At 39.3% G+C, this 19537-nt stretch overlaps 1 protein-coding gene across 1 annotated transcript in view; it reads right to left on the reverse strand.

Annotated features, from left to right (window-relative positions):
* Positions 1–1158: 1158 nt before the first annotated feature.
* LOC133984988 (ephrin type-B receptor 1-like) overlaps positions 1159–19537 on the reverse strand; it is a 62958-nt gene continuing 44579 nt past the window's right edge. Inside the window, exons 15-21 of the mRNA XM_062424521.1 lie at positions 18381–18628; positions 15098–15165; positions 14284–14431; positions 11151–11300; positions 3499–3695; positions 3239–3397; positions 1159–1270 (exon numbers count right to left, since the gene is read on the reverse strand). Coding sequence (XP_062280505.1) covers positions 1159–1270; positions 3239–3397; positions 3499–3695; positions 11151–11300; positions 14284–14431; positions 15098–15165; positions 18381–18628 — 1082 coding nt within the window. The remainder of the gene's footprint in view (positions 1271–3238; positions 3398–3498; positions 3696–11150; positions 11301–14283; positions 14432–15097; positions 15166–18380; positions 18629–19537) is intronic.

The raw sequence follows: 19537 nt of genomic DNA on the forward strand, positions 1-19537 counted from the left end.
AACTTGAAAAGGAACTTAGATTTTGTTACACTGAAATGGTTTCTTATTTCTTTATCATATTTTGTTTCCGTTTTCTGATCCATAATTGGCTTTCCTCAGAGGGCATTTGTGCTGATTGTAAAACATCATCCATTATGAGTTCCCTCTGAATTAAGTATCTAAGTAGGCCAAGCGCTGCTAGCTTTCTGCATGGAAGTGTTTATCTTTTCATGGCAGCATGGGAAGTACAAAAAATAGAGCTACAGTATGAAACCTTTTCTTTTTTTTTTCTTTTTTTTGTCTGCAGTCCACAGCACTTCAAAGTTTGTTCCATCGTCCAGTGATGAGTCATCCAGAAGAAGTTAATCATAGCAAACTCACAAATACTCCAGTGACACGTAATTGTCCGATGCTGTTGGCAAAAGTGAAAGCAAATAGGAAATAAACATCCCATATCTTAATATGTACAGACTCTTCAATATGAAGATTCACAAAGTCCCGTTTAACAGTTGGCTTTTGTCTGGATTCAAATGGTAATTTTCACCAACACGCTGAAGTAGTCTCAACAAAACACACTGGAGATAACAAGGCCTGTCATCTACACTTCTTCATAGATGTTTTCATCAGGCTTTTTGTCCAGTTTGTGTCCTTTCATATAAATGTCAATTCAAACACTTTCTCTTCACAGTAGTATGTTTATGTGATGGATACTTACATAAAAACAGTCCATGACGTCCTTGAATCAAACAGTCAAGCTAGTAAAAATGAATGTGTAGATTTGAAACATTCAGTCAAATGTATCTTGCAGGCAGTTTTTTGGTGTTTGTCCCATCAGGTCAGACAGAAAGTCTTTTTAAGAGCAGACGCTTTTTTTTCCCCAGATAGAAATCATGTCTGCCTTGCATTGGCTCTTGCACTGACTGTGCATTTAATTCCTTCCAGGAGCCATTTGGTGTAATTCAGTTTAGGAAGCTAAATGACATGAAAGAAGGCTGACCAGTGACTGAGGGACTGCTGCTGCCATGCAGACACAGAAATGGCCACAGTGATTGTTAAAAACATGTTGAGATCTCCACAGGCAGCAGAAAAGGGGTAAAACAGAAGTGTGAGATAGCAGCCTGCTTGCTTACAGACTGTAAACTGGTCGCATATTTCCTACTGTATCGATCCGCTGTTTGGTTACACAGATTCAGTAGGAGACTGGTCATCAGTGTGGTGGCTCATTGACTGAACACTGGTAAGGATTTTCTTCTGGTGTCCGGCTAAAGACACTCCAATCCTTTGTAGATCTCTGGCAAAACACAGAAAGACACAGATATGAGGACTCATCATCGTCAGAAAAATCTCATAAACACATGGATATTATTAAAGGTGCTATGTGTAGGACTTTAACACTCATAAATCATTATTACATGAGCAGTGCTTGCATTGGAATATAAAAAGGTGCCAGTACTCTTAGCACAGCATGAATATGCAGCTTATATGGATGGTCATTATTTAATCAAATTTGATTAAATAATGACCATGCGTATACTAATAATTTCCATAGAGATTATAAAAAAAGTCTTACATCTTTCAATTTCAAAATACAGTCCAAAAAGAAACCTTATGCTTTGCAGGCACTTTAAAAGTCATCATTCATTGCATTGCGCTGATCTGTTTTTAAAACTTTATTTCAAGTTCAACTACTCATGCTATTTAATTCATCCTGACAGAAAAGCCAAAGCAAAACTAACTTAAACAACAGTACTAACAGAACAACAGGAAGTAGAAAGACACTGAAGATAAAGTCAAGATCAACTAACTATTTGTAAAAGTTGGACAAGCTGATACATTTTTCTTTATGCATTAAATAATTATAATTCTATGTCAACCCAAATTCATCTTATTTCAAATGCATAGCCCATATTCCTTATTTTGTGAGCCAGCTTCTCCATAAATTGTACTTGCTGAATTGCACTTTTCCAGCTCGTTAAGTCTGGTGTTGTGGTCTTTTTACACCCTCTTGGGATTTGCCTCATGTTTCAAAGACAATATATGTTGTATTTGGGGTTTTTTAAAGCTCTAATATGGCATCTGGCACAATTTGCTTACCCATACTCTATAGCCTATAGTTATACATATCACTCTATGCGAGCAATATAGACAGATGACTCTTAACAGGATTCAATTTGGTTCTTAATCTCAAAATACAATTTCACATACACAACACCACATAACAAAGTTACAAAAAGTACAGTTAAAGTAGCTTTACCATCCATTTTACTCCCTGAATAGTGGTGCCTCATCAGTGAAAATTAGCTTAAAAATCATTGGCTCACGTACCACTCTCTGTCTGGATCTTCCCACTGTCTCCACATTAGTACTATGTTAAAGTATACTTAATTAATCCCTGTGGGGAAATTCATCCTGTGTGTTTGGCTGATCCTAACTGAAATTGGAGTAGGGAGCTTTAGTGCAGCGTACTGGGACCAACTCTAGGTCTGAAGCCTGTGCCGTGGTCAAAGGTAATGGCAGTAGCTTCTTGTGAATCATTTACTGACTGAAGATGTTGGAGGCCCACTTTTAAGGACTGGTAATGCAGCTCTCAGATAGGAGGAGTGATGCATGTTTTACTCCTCCCCAGGCTTGTTAAAGCAGGAAAAGAAGCAATCTACTGATTCTTAAAATAGTCAACAGCAAAATGCATACATGCAGTCAATTCACTACCAAGTAAACCAAGCTGAAACTTCCAGAATTTATCACAAAGACAGATGGTGGATGGAGTGAAACGATGATGAAAAAAAAGACACTTCCGACTAGCTCATTTTCTACATAAAAGTGAAAGAGAAACCAAAAAACCACAAGCAGAAACAGAAGGTATGCCAGGTATGAGAAAGGTTCACCGGTGTCAGCGCTGCCAATACCACTTGCAGGGCAGAGGTTCCTAATCATGTCGGAAAATGGTTCAATTTGTTCACAGCGATTACAGTTTATTCCACTTCATATGACAGTGATATATTGATATCCAATAATGGTGCTCATAGCATTTTATATCATGATAACGAGAGGGGAAAAGGGATGGAAGTTAGTAAGCCAAGGCAATTGTTCAGAAAGACAGACAGGCATACACATGGACCAGCAGTCAGCCAACCGGCTGCCCTGCCAGATCTCCAACTAACAAGATGCAGACTTGGCAGGTGAGCTGCGTGAGACTCAAGCAGGCAGGGAGAGGCAGACAGAAAAAAAGAGAGAGAGGCAGTTAAATGGGTACACATACTCGGCAGTGATTTGTGTGACGAGCGGCAAGGAGGTGAAACCCGAGCCCAGGAAGGAGTCTCGATACTGGGTCATCTTTAGCGCAGCCAGCCAGTCTTCCACAGAACTCAGCCTACTGAGGTCTGGAGCTCCACGATCTAACAAGGGGTGATGGGAAGGTCTGCAGAAATAGGATTCAACAGGGAGAAAACTGTCACGGAATAAGAAGGATGAGGCAGAAAGAGAGTGTTGCGAATGTGCTTATGTTGTATCGCTCCTCACCCAGGGGCGACATTGTTGGTGCCGGCTTTCAGAGATGCAGGGTTGCGTATCATTTTGTCCAACATGCTGACAATATCGGGGAATTTTGGCCGTGCGTTCCTGTCTTTCTGCCAGCAGTCCAGCATTAACTGGTGCAGCACTACAGGACAGTCCATGGGAGCTGGCAGCCGGAAATCCTGCTCAATGGCATTTATCACCTGGGACACAGTAAAGGAGGGAAACGAGGAATTAGGGGGTATGAGGCAAATGCTAATACTGAACAATGATTCACCTACACTGTTGAATTCTTCCTAACACTAAAATATTAGTACATCAAAGCTATCTTCAACCCATTTAGTTGGGGGACTCAGGAGACAGATTTTAAAAACGTATGGTTTGAATCAAAGCAATTGATGCCATGGTTATTTCCTCCAGACCATCGTTAAAGGGGAATCAAAGTCCTTTACAAGTTGTATCAAAAATCCCAAAATATTCTGTTTACTAACATGTTTGACACTAACAAGATTAAAATTACCACATGTGAGAGCCTGCAATTCAAAATTTTGGGCAAAAATGTCAAAAACCAATTCCTTCAGGATTTCAAAAATGTTTCTGATTATTGTGACCAAAACTGCTTGATCTATGGGTAATGAAGGCAGTAAAATAATTTTGACAAGGAACACGATTTCATGGAATAAAAAAGAGAATATTTCTTGTTTTCATGCATTGATTTTTATCCTTTTTTTTTTTTACATTTTTTTTTTTACAATAAATTGTCAACCGGAGTGCAGTGCTGAATTGATGGAGTACGCTTTTAAAAATACTGTGAAATGGCAGATAAAGCACCTTTAGCTTCGTGGGCTGAAAGAATTGCAGCAGGGATTTGACCAAACCATTCTGGGTATTGATTGTCTGAAAGTTACTGTGAGTCACTGTCATAAACATGCGAGTCTCTGATGAATACAGCCCTCAGTAGTTTTGGGACTGTATTCAACACTGCCATTCCCTCAGTAGACTGTTCACATCCACCCACACCCCAATCACCCATGTTGTTAAATCAGGAGGCGGAGAACTGAGGATTTTTTAAATGTAAACAGTGTTAAATGTATTTGCCAACTGACACCGAACACACATAAGATAAGATAATCCTTTATTAGACCCATAGCAGCACACTGTTATAGCAGTAAAGGGGATAGCACAATAACAACAAGCATCAGTAAACAAGCAAGATATAACAAATGAGAAAACAGTAACAAAGCAAAATATAATAAGAGGACAGACTTAATGGTTGAATTCACATTATTGCACGTCGGAAATATTGTTTAGTATACTTATATCGCACATAAGTGAATTATCAATTTTGCTATGTGCGGTCTACTAGGAGCAGTGTTGATTGTAAAGTCTGACAGCAGCAAGAGACAAGAAACTGCAGTGTCTCTCCTTCAAATAATCAGGTGAAGCAGCCTGTCACTAACGGAGCTGCCCAGTGCCGTCAGAGTGTCCTGCATGGGGTGGGACATATTCTCCCTCAGGGATGACAGCTTAGCCATCATCATTCTCCTTTCTCCTACAACCTCCACTGGATCGAGGGGGTATCCCAGGACAGAGTAAAAACAAAGTCCTCAGGATTGCTCCCTGCAGCCTCCTCCAACCATGTCGGATTCACAGTCCTGTATGCTCACATACTGTGGTCAGTAGTCCAGTATCCATGCCGTGAGGTTGTGGTTTACCCACATGCGCTCCAACTTGTCTCTCAGAAACGTGGGCTGTATGGTTTCGAAGGCACTGGAGAAACCAAATGATTCTCACAGTGCTCCCAGGCTTTTTGGGTAAGTAAAAGGTAAGAAGTAGATGTCATCCACCCCAATGCCAAGTTGATTTGTGAACTCTAGCGGGTCCATTGATGGGCTCAGCAGGGTGTGGACAAGGTCCAGGTGTGATGTCAGTGCCACCGACTCAGGTTGAAAATGTACTCAACTATCCCGCACAGCTGGTCTGTACAGGACTTGAGAAGCCTTGAGCTGATGCCATCTGGATTTTTACTTTCTCACTTTGATCCTCTTGAGTTCTTTCCTCACCTGGTTTGTTTTGAGGGACAGATTGGGACAGGGGGGCTGTGTGCAGGAGGGGTGGTGGTGTTGGGGGGGGGGGGGGGGGTGCAGTAGATGTGCAGGGTGGCTGTGAGCTGAATGTTATAGGAAGGTAGTGGAGGTGGGGGTGCAAATTGGGGAATGGGGGGTGGGGTTACAGCAGGCAGAACTGGACAGCGGGAGGGGCAGATGACTGATCAAATTTATTGAAAAATAAGTTCAGATCATTCGCCCACTTTCAGTCTCCCACAGGCTGGGATTTGGGTTCTTTGTGACCACAGATGGTTTTAAGGCGCCTCCAGACTTCGCTGACGTTGTTCTGCTGCAACTGATCCACCATCTTCTTCCTGTAGCTGTTTTTCCCTTCCTGATCCTCCTCCTCAGCTCTCTTTGCGCATTCTTCAGCTCCTCTGTATTTCCTGACCTAAAGGCCCTCTTTTATACTTGAAGAGAGTCTTTATGTAAGAAGCAATTCAGGTTTTTTTTTTTGTTGGAAAAAACAACGTCCTTGTGGGTGCAGCATTTTCCACACAGAAGTTGATAGTCAGTTCTAAAATATGTGAGACAGTCCTTCAAGTCATAATCAGCATTTTTAGATCATGTTTACACTGTGCGAGTGACAGCTGGCTCCCTGTGTACGAGAGGCAGGAGGTACACCTCTGACCATTAATTCTGCTAGCTACTGTGACCCACAAGATAAAAGGGTCAGGGGCAATTTTACATAGGAGGATTTAGCTGGTTGTGACAAATCTCATTTGATAGGATTAAATGTATATGTTCCAATAGTGCAGGATGACAAAATTACTGTAAATGAAAAGATAGAAATGTTGGTATAAAAATGATTGAAGATGCTTATTTTTCATATATATCTGAGATATAAGAGACAGTACAATTCATGCAGGAGTGCATGATAAGAAGTCTTTTTCTTTATCTTTTATAGTATTCATATGAATGTGAGAAGAGTGAAAATAAGATTTAATCTTGAAATATGACATTGGTAAATTGCCCACAGTGTGGTGCTGGTCTATGATGCTTCAGATATCAAAGAGATGAAAGAGGCATACAGATGCAACGTTGAGTCCAGTTTTCTCGCTGGTTTTTAAGGGCAGCTGGTATTTTGCTCTGAAGTTTTTTTGTAGTGTCTGTAGAGAAGTGACACTCCTCTCTATTGCAACTCTTCTTGATTTTGGCTGATAGGACAGGTGCATTTTTACATTATAATCTTGTCTCTTTCAGCTTTATTTAAAACCACAGAAACTTTCATTTCCATTTAAGAACTTCATCCTGGCGCAGTGTGCAATCACACAGTATATCAAGGTATTCATCGCTGAGCAACAGTGACGCATCCTGCAGTCTCTGATGTCGAGGCAGGTAGTTTTACACAGAGGGGCTCTTGATTTTATTATGCCAGTGCAGGTATTGAGGATGATAAAGATCATTTGAGGTTTTCTGTAAAAAACCTTTAGGCAAGAATTTTGCATTGCAGAGAGGTTGTATTAAATATTCCTGCATACCTTTGGGTGCAGAATGTAATTATACTGAACATCACAGAATTCAAAAGTTGTTTGTCTGAAAGAGAAACTTGCTACCACACCACCCTAAACAAAGAAAAACCAAAGAAAGGAAAGAAAATGATTAAGAAAATTTCAAGTTTAGTGATCTTTCTCTTAAATGATCCTGTGTCTGCATCAGGAAGGGGAAAATTAATATCTCCTCAACTCTGATTATGATGATTGTAATTTTTAAAACTCACACTGTGCCTGATTTTTCATAAAGTGGCCTGTAGCATGTTCTGTATTTGAAAAGCCTCCAGATAATTTTTATCTTGCAGTTATTTTCACACATTGCATAAACATCTTTCTTGTCACCTTTCAGTTATTCTCACCAACCAGTATTTCTTTTGACTTTATTCACATATGTAATTGTAATGTTTCAAGAAATTATAGTACTTGCCAAAATACTATTCAAGTCATCTATTTATGTTTAAATCATGTTATTATAGGTGAAAAATGATTGTTAAGTAAATAATAAGTCATTATGTTTGATTGGGTACCCTTGTTTTGTCATTATTGTTTTGTCTATTCTGTTTGTACTACTCTGTCCAAAAACAATAATCATAATAATATAATTGGTGCCCAAATGAACACTGAAACACATTGTTCCTGCTGTAATCATTCCTCCTGTTCATTCTGAACACTAAGAGATCCCTTCATAATGCACTTTCAATGTAAGTGATGAGGAACAGACACAATTTGCAGCCCTCCTGTCTTCCAAAATTGTATTAAAATCTAATATGAGAAAATGTATCTGGAAGATTTCTACTTTATTTGACAGTTGAAGCTTTATATTATCTTTAGATACACTTTTAAATGGATTTTTGCACAAAATGAAGACTGTGGATTTTTGTTCTCCATCACTTACATTGTAAGTATATTTAGAGGGGATACTCTAATAGTTGGGATGAATATGAGGAATGATTACAGTGAACAAAACCTGTGTCAATGCTAATTTAGGAAGCTTACTTTTGTTTTAAGACAGACTTAAAAAACATGAATTAATCTTTTAAAATCCTAATATTTATGCATCCTATTCTCTATTTTTGGTCCACCAGCAACTAATCTTATATTACTCCTGTTGTTCCCACTGTGTTACTGCCGTTCTCCATCACCTGACCTCCATATCAACCTGCACACCTGCTCCTCATCCCTTCATTAGCTCCCCAGTAAATATATCGCCCTGTAGCTTTAGTCAGTACTCTGCCAAATTTGCTATTGTGCCTTCCTGCCAAAGCATTCCAACCCTTTGTCTTATCTGGCTGCTTTAGTTTTTGACCTTTACTTGTTTTTGGTCATTTGCCTGCCTGCTTGTTCCCTGTTGGACTTGTCTACCTTTCCTTGCTTTGATCATTGACCTAGTTTTAACTTCACCTGCTCTGCCAAACCTTGACTGTTTGTGCCACTGAACCTTTCGTGCTACTCTTTTATTCACATATGAATGATGGGTTGTTCCTTTAAGAAAGCAGAGGTGCCATGAAATTCCTTGAAATAATACTTTGACCTGTTTTTTTTCACCACTTTCTAATAAATTTAAAGCAACAAGCCCATGTCATTGTATTTGTAAGCTTGTCTACCAGTAAGCTGAGGGAATGCGGGGCTGCTAGTACTGTAAACGCAGAGCCGGGGATTTGCCTGCTCGCTGAGTGAACTCTACTTGACCCCGACACACTTCTCAGGCTTTGTGCTGCATAAATTCTCTCTAAGCACCTCTGTCAATCAAAATAGCAGCGAGTGTAGTGAAACATCACAGGTCTCTTTCATGATTAATTCATGTCGAACACAGCACCTGTGGTGGCTCCGCTGACAATTTCACCGTTCTGTGTTCTTTGAAATTGTGTATGTGTGTGTGTGTATGTGTGTGTGTTTGCTATATGTGTACCTTTATATGTGTCTGCTTGCATGTGTGTGGTTCAGCGGTGTGCGTCGCATGTGTGAGTTTAGGGTGTGAGGTTCATGCATAGTTAATGCCCCACTAGACCCTCGTTAGCTATAGTGGTAACACACACTTTCCCAATCATTATACACTGTCAGCGCCGTTATAAAACAGTCTCTGTCATTAAACCGAGTCTCTTTCATTACTGCTGCATAGACTGCGTCTATTGCTCAGAAGCAACGATAAGGGGATGGGCCTGCAAGGGAGGAGGTGAAAATGTGAAATAAGGGGAAAGAGCTGCTTAAGTTGATGCTAGATACAGTAGATGCTAGACAGGGTAAAAGTTCTCTGCAGACAAAACTGATGGAATGATTTAGTCTTATTCAGTCCCTCCAGCAGTTTTTAGTAATTGTTGTGATCTAACAAGCTTTTTTTGTTTACCCCAGCGAAAATTGCAAGTTGAGGAAAACAATTACAAATTTCCCATTAACCCCATCACTTCCTGTTTGGTCATTTTTTTCGATTCAACCAGCATGGGGTTCGTATTTATGACGAGAGGAGAGGTCGAAGAGCCTTGCTAATTGCTATTAAAATGCATGTTTTGTTAGGAGAGGTTTACTTTACTTATGCCTTCAGCAGACCCGGTCGCATACAATACCAATACAAAACAGAGGATATCACTGGACTCGTCACAATTATCATTCAATCTCATTGCAAGTTGTGGACATTAAATTTACAATGATATAGTGATGTTAAAATCTTCCTAGTAGCACCTTTATTGCAGAGAAATCACAGGAATTTTGCAAAATTGCAAGCCCCTGCAAATATTGTGGAGATTGGTTGAACTTGAATTAATAATTCTGATTGCAAGGTCACCATTTCCTGGAGTGACTGCTTATTAGTTGAAAATGTGTTCCTGTGTTACAGTTGGAAATCATTCCTCAATATCCACCGCCACTGATTAACTCCTAATCTTTGGTGCAGCTAACCAGATGCAGGAAACTTCACGGATATTCCAGGTTAATGAGGTCTTAAGGCAGGTTAAACATTACTGGAGTGGTGCTGTGGTCTGTAAAATGGTTTTACTGGAGGAAATGAGGCAAAACAGCTCCAAATATTGCCTAAAAGAAATTAAATCAAGCATATTTTCCAGGTAATAAACACAACTGAAGCCAGTCAGCAGTGTTTTGGCAGATTTATTTTAAAGTTTTAACTCAAGACAAACTGGAGTCTTGTAAGAATCCCCCAGTCCTCTGTGTCAGAAGCCATTAGATATATAGCATCCGAAAGCAAGAATTGGGATTCAAAGCCGCGGTGCTTTGAAGTGGGTTTTAGTGCCAAAACTAACCATAATCTGTGTATCACATTTCTTCTCGGAATAGAAACCTCAAATTAAAATTTCAGAAATCCGATCTTGTGGAACCTCCTTTTTCATGTATTGTACGTGATTCCCTTTAGGTTAAAACACTAAAATTGAATATGCAGCCTGAAGATACCTTTTTTTTTTTTTTAGAACAGCAGACAATTATGCATTCCTTGTGTTAAAGAAATTGCAGATCTTAAAAAAACACAGGGATATTCAAACCACTTAATAACAACAATGTGATACAAGTACAAAGAAAATAATAAGGTATAGTAATGCTGCAAAAAATTGAGCATACTGTGGAGATAATTAGAATAAAGTTGTCAAGACAATACAATATTCCCAGAAGAAAAGATCAGCTGGAAAACTGAATTCTGGTGCCTTTTTTTTTTTTTTCAAGGGGAACAAACATTTTTGTGACACTTAAATTGATGTCCTCATTTTCCGTCTGTTTTCCTAGACATGCGGAAACCCTGCTGTGAGAGACTGCGAAGGAAACAAACAAGCACACCCCATTTCAGACACACACACACACACACATACGCACGCACGCACGCACGCACGCACGCACGCACGCACGCACGCACGCACGCACACACACACACACACCAAAAAGACAGTATGCAACCAAACAAAACATGCAGACGTAGGCCTACACTAAAATTTAGTTACAGACATCTGTGAGAGGACAAGACATCAGTCAAGCTCTCTCTCTATCTCTCTCTCTCTTTCTTTTTCTCTCTCACACACACACACATACGCAAACACACATAAAACATGCAGTGACTTACGTCTTGATTGCTCATGTCCCAGTAAGGCCTCTCTCCGTATGACATCACCTCCCAGGTGACGATCCCATAACTCCAAACATCTGAAGCTGACGTGAACTTCCTGTAGGCAATCGCCTCCGGAGCTGTCCACCGCACTGGGATTTTACCACCCTGACAGAAAGAACAAAGGAGTAGATAAACGTTTGGAAGAATGAATGAAGATTTACTTCTTTATACCAAATAGTTTGACTCACATTCACGCTCACACAGTCATGCCAAATTAAAGTCAGGCCAATGTATCTGTCATAACTGTCATTGTAATTATAATGAGATGATTAAATAATGTCATGGTCATCACAGTCTTACAGGACACAAAGATGAGCACTGTGTCTGTGTATCATTGTATAATCACACACTGTTTTTAAAGAAAATGCTACCTGTGACTGAATTTTCCTAAATATTTCATGCTTTGTCTTTTTAAGTGAAGAAAAAGCAGGTGTTTGGTAGTGTACTGACATGAATAACACATCTGTGTACACATACTGTCCATCTGCCCACATCTGTTTGCTCTTGTCTTCTCTAATGAAGACAAAATAGTGAGTAAACAAAAACTTGTCAATTGATCTTGACTTTGGCTTTTTATTCAAATTCAATAACACATTAAGTAATTAAAAGATATATTTAGGTTAATACGATTAACAATCATAAATACCTCTTAAGTGAAAGCTTTCCTTAAAACTAATGATGAATGACTGAATTTCCATCAGCTGGACACAACACTATGATCAAAATGTTATCATCCTGTTTTTCATACTGTTATGTTGATATCTTGGTTCATTCTGTACAAACATCTAGTGCATGTCTATTCAACCTGGAAGAGGGATCGTACTCCTCTGTTGCTCTTCCTGAGAATTCTTCACCCCGCTAAAGGGGTTTTATTTGGAGGAGGGTTTAAGGATATAGAGGATGTTACATGCTACATAGATTGTAAAGGCCCCTGAGGCAAATTTATGATTTGTGAATTTGGGCTATATAGATAAAAAAATCGACTTTCTTGATGATGTCTACACAGGGTGTGTAGTAAAAGCAGCACATTAGCAGTGAAGCAGCAGTTTAAGTCGTCCATAAGTGTCTATTTGTGGTAAATTGACCCGCTTTTTCTTTTGTTTTCATTGAGTAGCATTTTTAATATACACTCCAGATATCATAAATAGTGCTGATGAAGGTTTACTGTATGTTTAGGGAAGGATGAAGGGGTACAGTAACCATAATGAAACAAATCCCCAGTTGGCAGTAATGTTATGAATTTTATGTAGGAACAGACTCATTCACTCAGTACTCATCTCTCCAGTTACATTTCAACAGATCACATCAACCTATGTGTGTGTGTGTTAGACCTGGCTCCAGGATTGAGTGACTCAGGTGGCTGTTAAAAATTGCGAGAATTCATTCATTGATGTTGTTATGGTAATACCAAGACAGGTATATATCATCTTGTATTCAATATTATGTTCTAAATTATTACTACCATGTTCAATATGATTATTATGGTAAACTAGTATTTTTTTCTACTGACATCTGGGGAGTTTTTTGAAAAGTCATGACATTGTTTTCTTCATATTTACTACCAGGGCCCAGTTCTGACAGCACTTTTCTACTATGTCTAGCTGTTGCTGTAGTCCTTGTTTAGTAGGAGACAGTAAAAAAATATCATCAGCATAAAACAGAGACTTCACCTCTCTATCTAGGAGGGAGAAGCCAGGAACTGTACATTGATCCAAAGTTAATTTATAAAAAATATTAATTAAAATCAGACTATGAAGAATTCAGTCTGTTTGTCTCCAATGTTAACAGCACAACTATTTTCCAAATACATTGATTTAACCAGATCATACATTTTGCCCATATACTGCAATGTAGGAGTCTCTAATTGAACCCTTCATGCCAGTCAGAGTCGAAAGCTTTCTTGAAATCAATAAAAAAACAAGTCAATATCTTACAATTTTTCATCTGGTGTACATGTTTGTTAATTATAGTGTGAAGGGTATAATGTTCAGTGGTGTGGTGTTTTTGGAGGAAGCCAATTAGAAGATGGATGGTTCAGCAAGGAAATCTAGTATTCTTTTATTTAGAATACTACTGAATAATTTATGTAGACAACTGCTGACACAGATGCCAGGGCAGCTACTAGGATCTGATTTGTCTCCACTCTTATGAATGGGGGAAATGAGCCCTTTGCACCAAATGTCAAGACACTGCGACTGTAATATCTGAATAAATGATCAGCTACACCAGAAAGTGCATTGCAATGATTTGTTTGTGCATGCTGTTGGTGGGCAATCTGTGATAATGCTGCCTTAATCTTATTATGCTCTGCAACCTCAAGAAAACTGCTGCTACTTCACTTAAAAATCACAAATCGTACATCAAAGGAAGGAAAGACTAAAAGTTTGGGTGAAAATGGCCTCACTGGCTTGAAATCGGTGTTGTTTGCGTGAGTCTCACTTGCCAGCCCTGACGCAGTGTTTGCTGATAAACAGGTCTCTTGTTAGTTTGTCACATTCGACCCACAGGGATAAGCAAGAAGTGATAGATACAATGTTGTGGAATTGGTTTGTTTCCAGTGGGTCTGCACTGTCAACTGTATATTGACATTTATGCATCCTAAAATAGTGAATGTTAGCACGTTAACAATGGTGCACATGCAAACATGCTTCAAACATGGTACAGCTGAGGCTGATAAGTTACAGCTTAGATTGGTGAAAGATGGGCTGAATCTGACAATGCAGAACTCTGAGATGTCCTTAAATATGTTGTATCATCCTCAAGCTAAAATTCATAATAGTCGTACAGATCTCCATTTAGCAATGCTGTCAATTGTACATGCAACAATTGTGCCTTCTAGCAAGGATTGAGCATCACAGCTTCACATGGTCGCACATGATGATGATAGACTTTAAGTGTTGTTTTTAGGAATGTGACAGAATGGTCCAGCCTCTTGGTTATTAAAATTACCATGGCAACAAGCAGGCAATTTGCCATATTTAGGCCTCATTGTGAGTGATTAACTAGTGTGTCCTCCAGACCGTACCTTGATTTGCCCTTGAATGTTCTGCGTGTGTGTATGTGTGTGGGTGTGTGTGTGTGTCCTCACCAGTGAGCTGGTGTAGGTCGGGTCAGAGGTGTCCTCCTCCAGATATCGTGATAAGCCAAAGTCAGACACCTTACACACCAAATTACTGTTAACCAGGATGTTCCGAGCTGCCAGGTCTCTGTGAACATAACTCATCTCCGCCAGGTACCTGTAACATCAACAGGATTTATGATGTGAATGTGTGTGTTATCTATTGCCAGCTACCAGGGCTACTATAAAAAAAAGGTAATAGGATTTAGTGTGTGAGCACACACTCAGTGTGTGTCTGTGTTATCACTGCTAGCTACCTTTGAAAAAATAGGACTGTGATTTCATGTTTGTGTACATGCTACATATTTGTGTGTTATCACAGCAAGCTACCTACAATACGTTTATGTATGTAAGTGACTGTGTGAGCAGCGTCTCAAGCTGCCAAGCTGCCAAATTGTGGTGCTGTTAACTTGAGTAAATACCATGGATTACTATACAGTATGTTTCAGAGTTTGTGTTTGTTCTTGTGTTTGTATGCATGTGTGTGTGTGTGTGTATGTGTGTGAAGAAGAATTTGCATGTCAAGGCAGCATATCTTAAGCTGCTGATGTCTGATTGAGTGGAGCACACAAGACCAGACAGTATTAGAAATCTTCACATGAAATCTCACCATGGTGAAATTGCTATTGTTACGCAAAAATCTAATTTCACATAACAATCATTGAAAGATCTCAAAAAGGTTTCTTGTTCAGCGCTGTGATAAAATGACTTTCTGCAGCAGGACTGTTTGTGTGTGTGTGTGTGTGTGTATGCGTGCGTGCGTGCGTGCGTGTGTCTGCTGTACCTCATTCCAGACGCGATGCCCCTCAGCATACCAACCAGCTGGATCACTGGGAACTGCCCATCATTCTGCTGCAAAACCATGAAGCATGACAGGATTATTTTTATTTTCAGTTATCACACTTTTTCACCTCAGTTATTTAGAGAAAGCCCAACAGGTGAAAATGTGTCAGTATTTCACATAATATACCATAACAGAAGCAATAACATTGTTTGAGTAAAAAATAACCTTTTCCAAATCATATCATCGTGTAGTGACTTTAGTTTATGCTTACAGAGAGTGTGTGACCATGATATATAAAAGCAGAAGGAAAAAACAAAACAAAAAGAGATATGGGAAGCAGAAGAGAGTTTGCACACCACATCTATTAATTGAATTGATCAGTTTCTATGTTCAGCAGAGGGACACAGAATACAGACATGCTTCAACTGTGCTTCTTGCTGTATAATGATTGCTAAAATATTCTGATCATTGTTGTTGTCATGTGTTAATGTGATTTTCACGCTTTAACTTCAGCTCAGTTTCAAATATTTAACTCTCTACTCTCTATTAATATTCCCACCCTTGTCATACTGTATTAATTAGAGTTAAGGGGGGACTATGCTTCAAAATGCTCATAAAATATTTGAAACACCTCTATGCACACCTTTCCAATAGCTTCTTTATTTTTTTTGTTGTTGAAATTTTTATAACTTTTCTGAATGAACAATCCAAGAACCACGACCTCCTCACAAAGAGACTGACCAAGTGTGCCGAGTTGAGACAAAAAGGCAGGATTTGAATTATCAAATTCTCCTTTTCATTCTACTCCTTTCATTGCTGTTTTGTGAACAACTGGAGTGCCACCTCATGAACGTCTTCAAGAAAACTATCAGAAATGTATCCTCATTTATACCATTTTTGTTTTGTGTGGAGAGAACAAAGATGTAAAATACACTGAGCTCTTACACAGAGGTCAGGGAGGCAGTGTGATGCAGCCAATGACGGTAGGCTTTCTATGAGTCATTCTGGTGTGGCCATTCAAAACAGGTATGAACACTTTTGCCATTAGATGTGGTTGAACAAACATCAAAGAAACAAGTTCATTCCTAAACCCTTACAAAAAATGCTGGACAATCTTGTCTTGGTCACATTACTACTGACATTAACAGACTATTTACAGTAGAACATGAATACAGATACATATTTTCCAGTTTGAGTTTTGAGTATTGCTTCTTGCTTCATGTCTATAGTTTGTCACTTTGAACAACAAGAAGCCAGCTGACTAAAGGTACACATAACTGGCTTATAGGGTTAATTACTGTATTTTTTCCCTTTTGGAGAATAGTACTATCAACCAAAGAGGTTTTAAACTGGAATAATTAAACAGGGGCTGATTCCTTGACAGGGGATAATGATGGCCGATGGGCTACCACTGTCCCAAAGATGTGTGTGATATAATGTAAAAAAATGATTCATCCTGTAACTGCAGTAATGCCTTTCCATATGTAAATTAGGTTATTAGAAGAAGTTACATAGAATAATTTTAAAAATCCTATTATAGCATTGCTTTAATCTGATTTTTTTGCAAATATCTCTTAAATAGCACACACAAACACACAGTTCCTGAGCTGAACATCAAAAATGAACAGAAGAAAATTATTCTGAGAAGCTGGATGCTTGTTGTTGCTATGGGATATATGAATGTTGATGACACCTGAAACATTTCTCTTTTTGCTATTTTACTTTTGACTTTACTTTGGGCCAGACTGTCTCTGTCTCTTCTAGACATCACTGACATCCCCGCTGACATAGTTGCAGTCGAAGGTGTGTGCGTGTGTGTGTGAGTGTGTGTCTCTTTTAATTCACTTTGCACATCAAACTGCACCTTTGATGCTCCTCTAGCTTAATCCTCTGCAGGCAAAACCTTCTTTTAGGTACACACAAACACATTGATCCCTCTGGGTCTTGTGCCTGCAAGATGGTCACGCTATGACAGCAGCACCAGTGAGATCGATCACAGTGTTTGTGTATGCGCGTGCGTGTATGAGTCAGCGGATGATTTCTGAGTCAAAAGGGGTCACGCTGTGAGAACTTAACATCAAAGAGTTTCTCTTTCTGTTTTTAGAAAGGAGGGCAGGATCAAAGAGATGGACAGACTGTACAGACTGACTGACAGACAGGCTGGCAGGATGAGGAGGAAAGAGCACAGGAAAGGGAAAAGATGGAAGAAAAGGAAGAACAGGAGGTTGTTTCGCTCTTTGTGTCTCTTTTTCCAAATGCTCCCAAGCCTCCCTTGTCCATCTGTTTCTCTGTGTGCATATTTATGTCCATGTCTGAGCTATGTTACTGAATCTATGATATTGGTCAGCTAAGTGATCATCGATATAATAACATCCAAGCTTACTTATTATTCTTCTCAACAGCTTCAGATGGTGTTTAAAATTAAACCTGTGTTAGGGAGTTTTACACAATCCTCTTCAATTAGTCTTAAAGTGCAAACATCAATTTCAAATCAAGGTCCACTTACTAGCTTGTTCTGGAGCAACTCAATCAGCTAATGAGGACAGTGTGGCATAGTAGAAAGCTCCAGAACCAGCAAAGAGTGGAGATTGTAATATCAACTGCTGTTTCCAAAGTCATTCATTAACTGTCAAGCTCAACTAGTCTATATCCTTTTCAACCCAGCTGTAGTTTATATTATTAGATGGACATAAAATATCATTCCTTCTCTGTACAGGCCATACATATATGTATGGATCCGCTCATAGCACGTCTCCAATAGAAGTGATGGATGACAATATGCTCTATTCATGCAAAAATGCATCCAAAGGTCAGCTTCAACAGTCTAAGTTAGTCAAATCAGGTGGGTATTTTTTAAAGTTAGTCTTTTCAACTGTCTTTCACCGATGCTCAGTGTTTTCTTGCTGAGCTTCAGGATGGACAGTAAAACAAAGGCGTAATATTTACTAGAATTGCCTACTGATGAAGCCTCATATGATCTTCAGCTGAACTTTGGAAGTCATTTGTACAAAGAGAAAAGAGTTTGTGCAGTTTGTCTCCAACACATACACCTAAATTGAGATATTTACAGTCAGTATAGAGGAACCAATAACTCTTAAAATGCACATGTGGAGATGTAAGTGTTTTAAGACGTAAAGCTATCCTTTTTTCTATAAAAATCTGTAGTGTATCAGAGTTTGGTATTAATATAGAGGTGAAGTACATGCACTTATAATGCATCGGTTCAACATTAAACTGTATTGCTTTCTTTAGTATCATATAAAGTGCAGCAGTTGTTATTTACCCTGAGAAATGAGTCAAGAGCTCCGTTCTCCATGAACTCCGTGATGATCATTGTGGGTCTGCTCTTGGTGACCACGCCCTCCAGCCTGATGATATTTGGTTGGTCAAACTGGCCCATGATTGACGCCTCAGACAGGAAGTCCCTCCTCTGTCTCTCAGAGTAGCCCACCTTCAGGGTCTTGATGGCCACAGGAATTTCCTTCTTCCCCACAGGCTTCAGACGGCCCTTGTACACTTCCCCAAACTCACCTAAAGGAGAAAACATGATGGCGCTGACGTTAGAGCATTCTTTCTAAAATTACAAAATACATATCTACTGTAAGGTCCAGAAACAAGCTCTGAAAGAAAACACACACTTTGAGTTACGAGGCATCAATTTCACATGTTGTGAGACGAGTTTGTCACCTAAAAATTCTCAACTGAACACAAGTATGAGCTGCAATCTGAGGTTGCTATGGCAAGAAACAAAGGAGAAAGCTGACTTCTTTTGTATGGGTTCACTTCCACTCAAAACAATCCTGCTGAGCAGTACATTGTAGCTCTACTAGACTTTGTCACCTCTTCATTCAGACGGGAGTTATCTGTCCTTTCTCATGATTTCTGTGTTTGTTTTTCTTTTCTTTCCTCTGTGCATTATGTAGAGCAGCAGCACTGCTTCCTCCACAGACACCATGTTTGTTTAGTACTGTCATTTAAATGCTATCACCTCCATGGGGACTGAGATTGATCAACCACATTTGTGTTTTCCATACTTGTGTGAATTATGTCTGGGGCCCAAGACTCTTCAGAGAGGAGTGTGTGTCTCAACAGAGAAAAACAAGTGCATTGTTGGGGAATGGTTGTTTTTTAATGCCCCTTTGCATTCAGAGCCTTCATATAAATTATTACACAATAAAAAAGGCTGATAAATAATTACAATTTAATTGCATTTTGTTATTTAAAATAGATTGCTTGTGAAATCAGATGGCCAGAAGTTCATACCGTTTGGTTACCATTTATTATTAAACATCTTCGATCATCAGTCAAAACAAGAAAGATCATATTGTTCTCAGTAGTGTGCAGGGCAGGGCATGTTAAACACATAAACACACTCTCAATCCTGGGAGATGCCTTCTGCCACCTCAGTCTCATATTGATGGCCTCTGAGCAGCTCCGCTG

The sequence above is a fragment of the Scomber scombrus genome, chromosome 8, assembly GCF_963691925.1.
Source record: "Scomber scombrus chromosome 8, fScoSco1.1, whole genome shotgun sequence".
NCBI classification, from domain to species: Eukaryota; Metazoa; Chordata; class Actinopteri; order Scombriformes; family Scombridae; genus Scomber; species Scomber scombrus.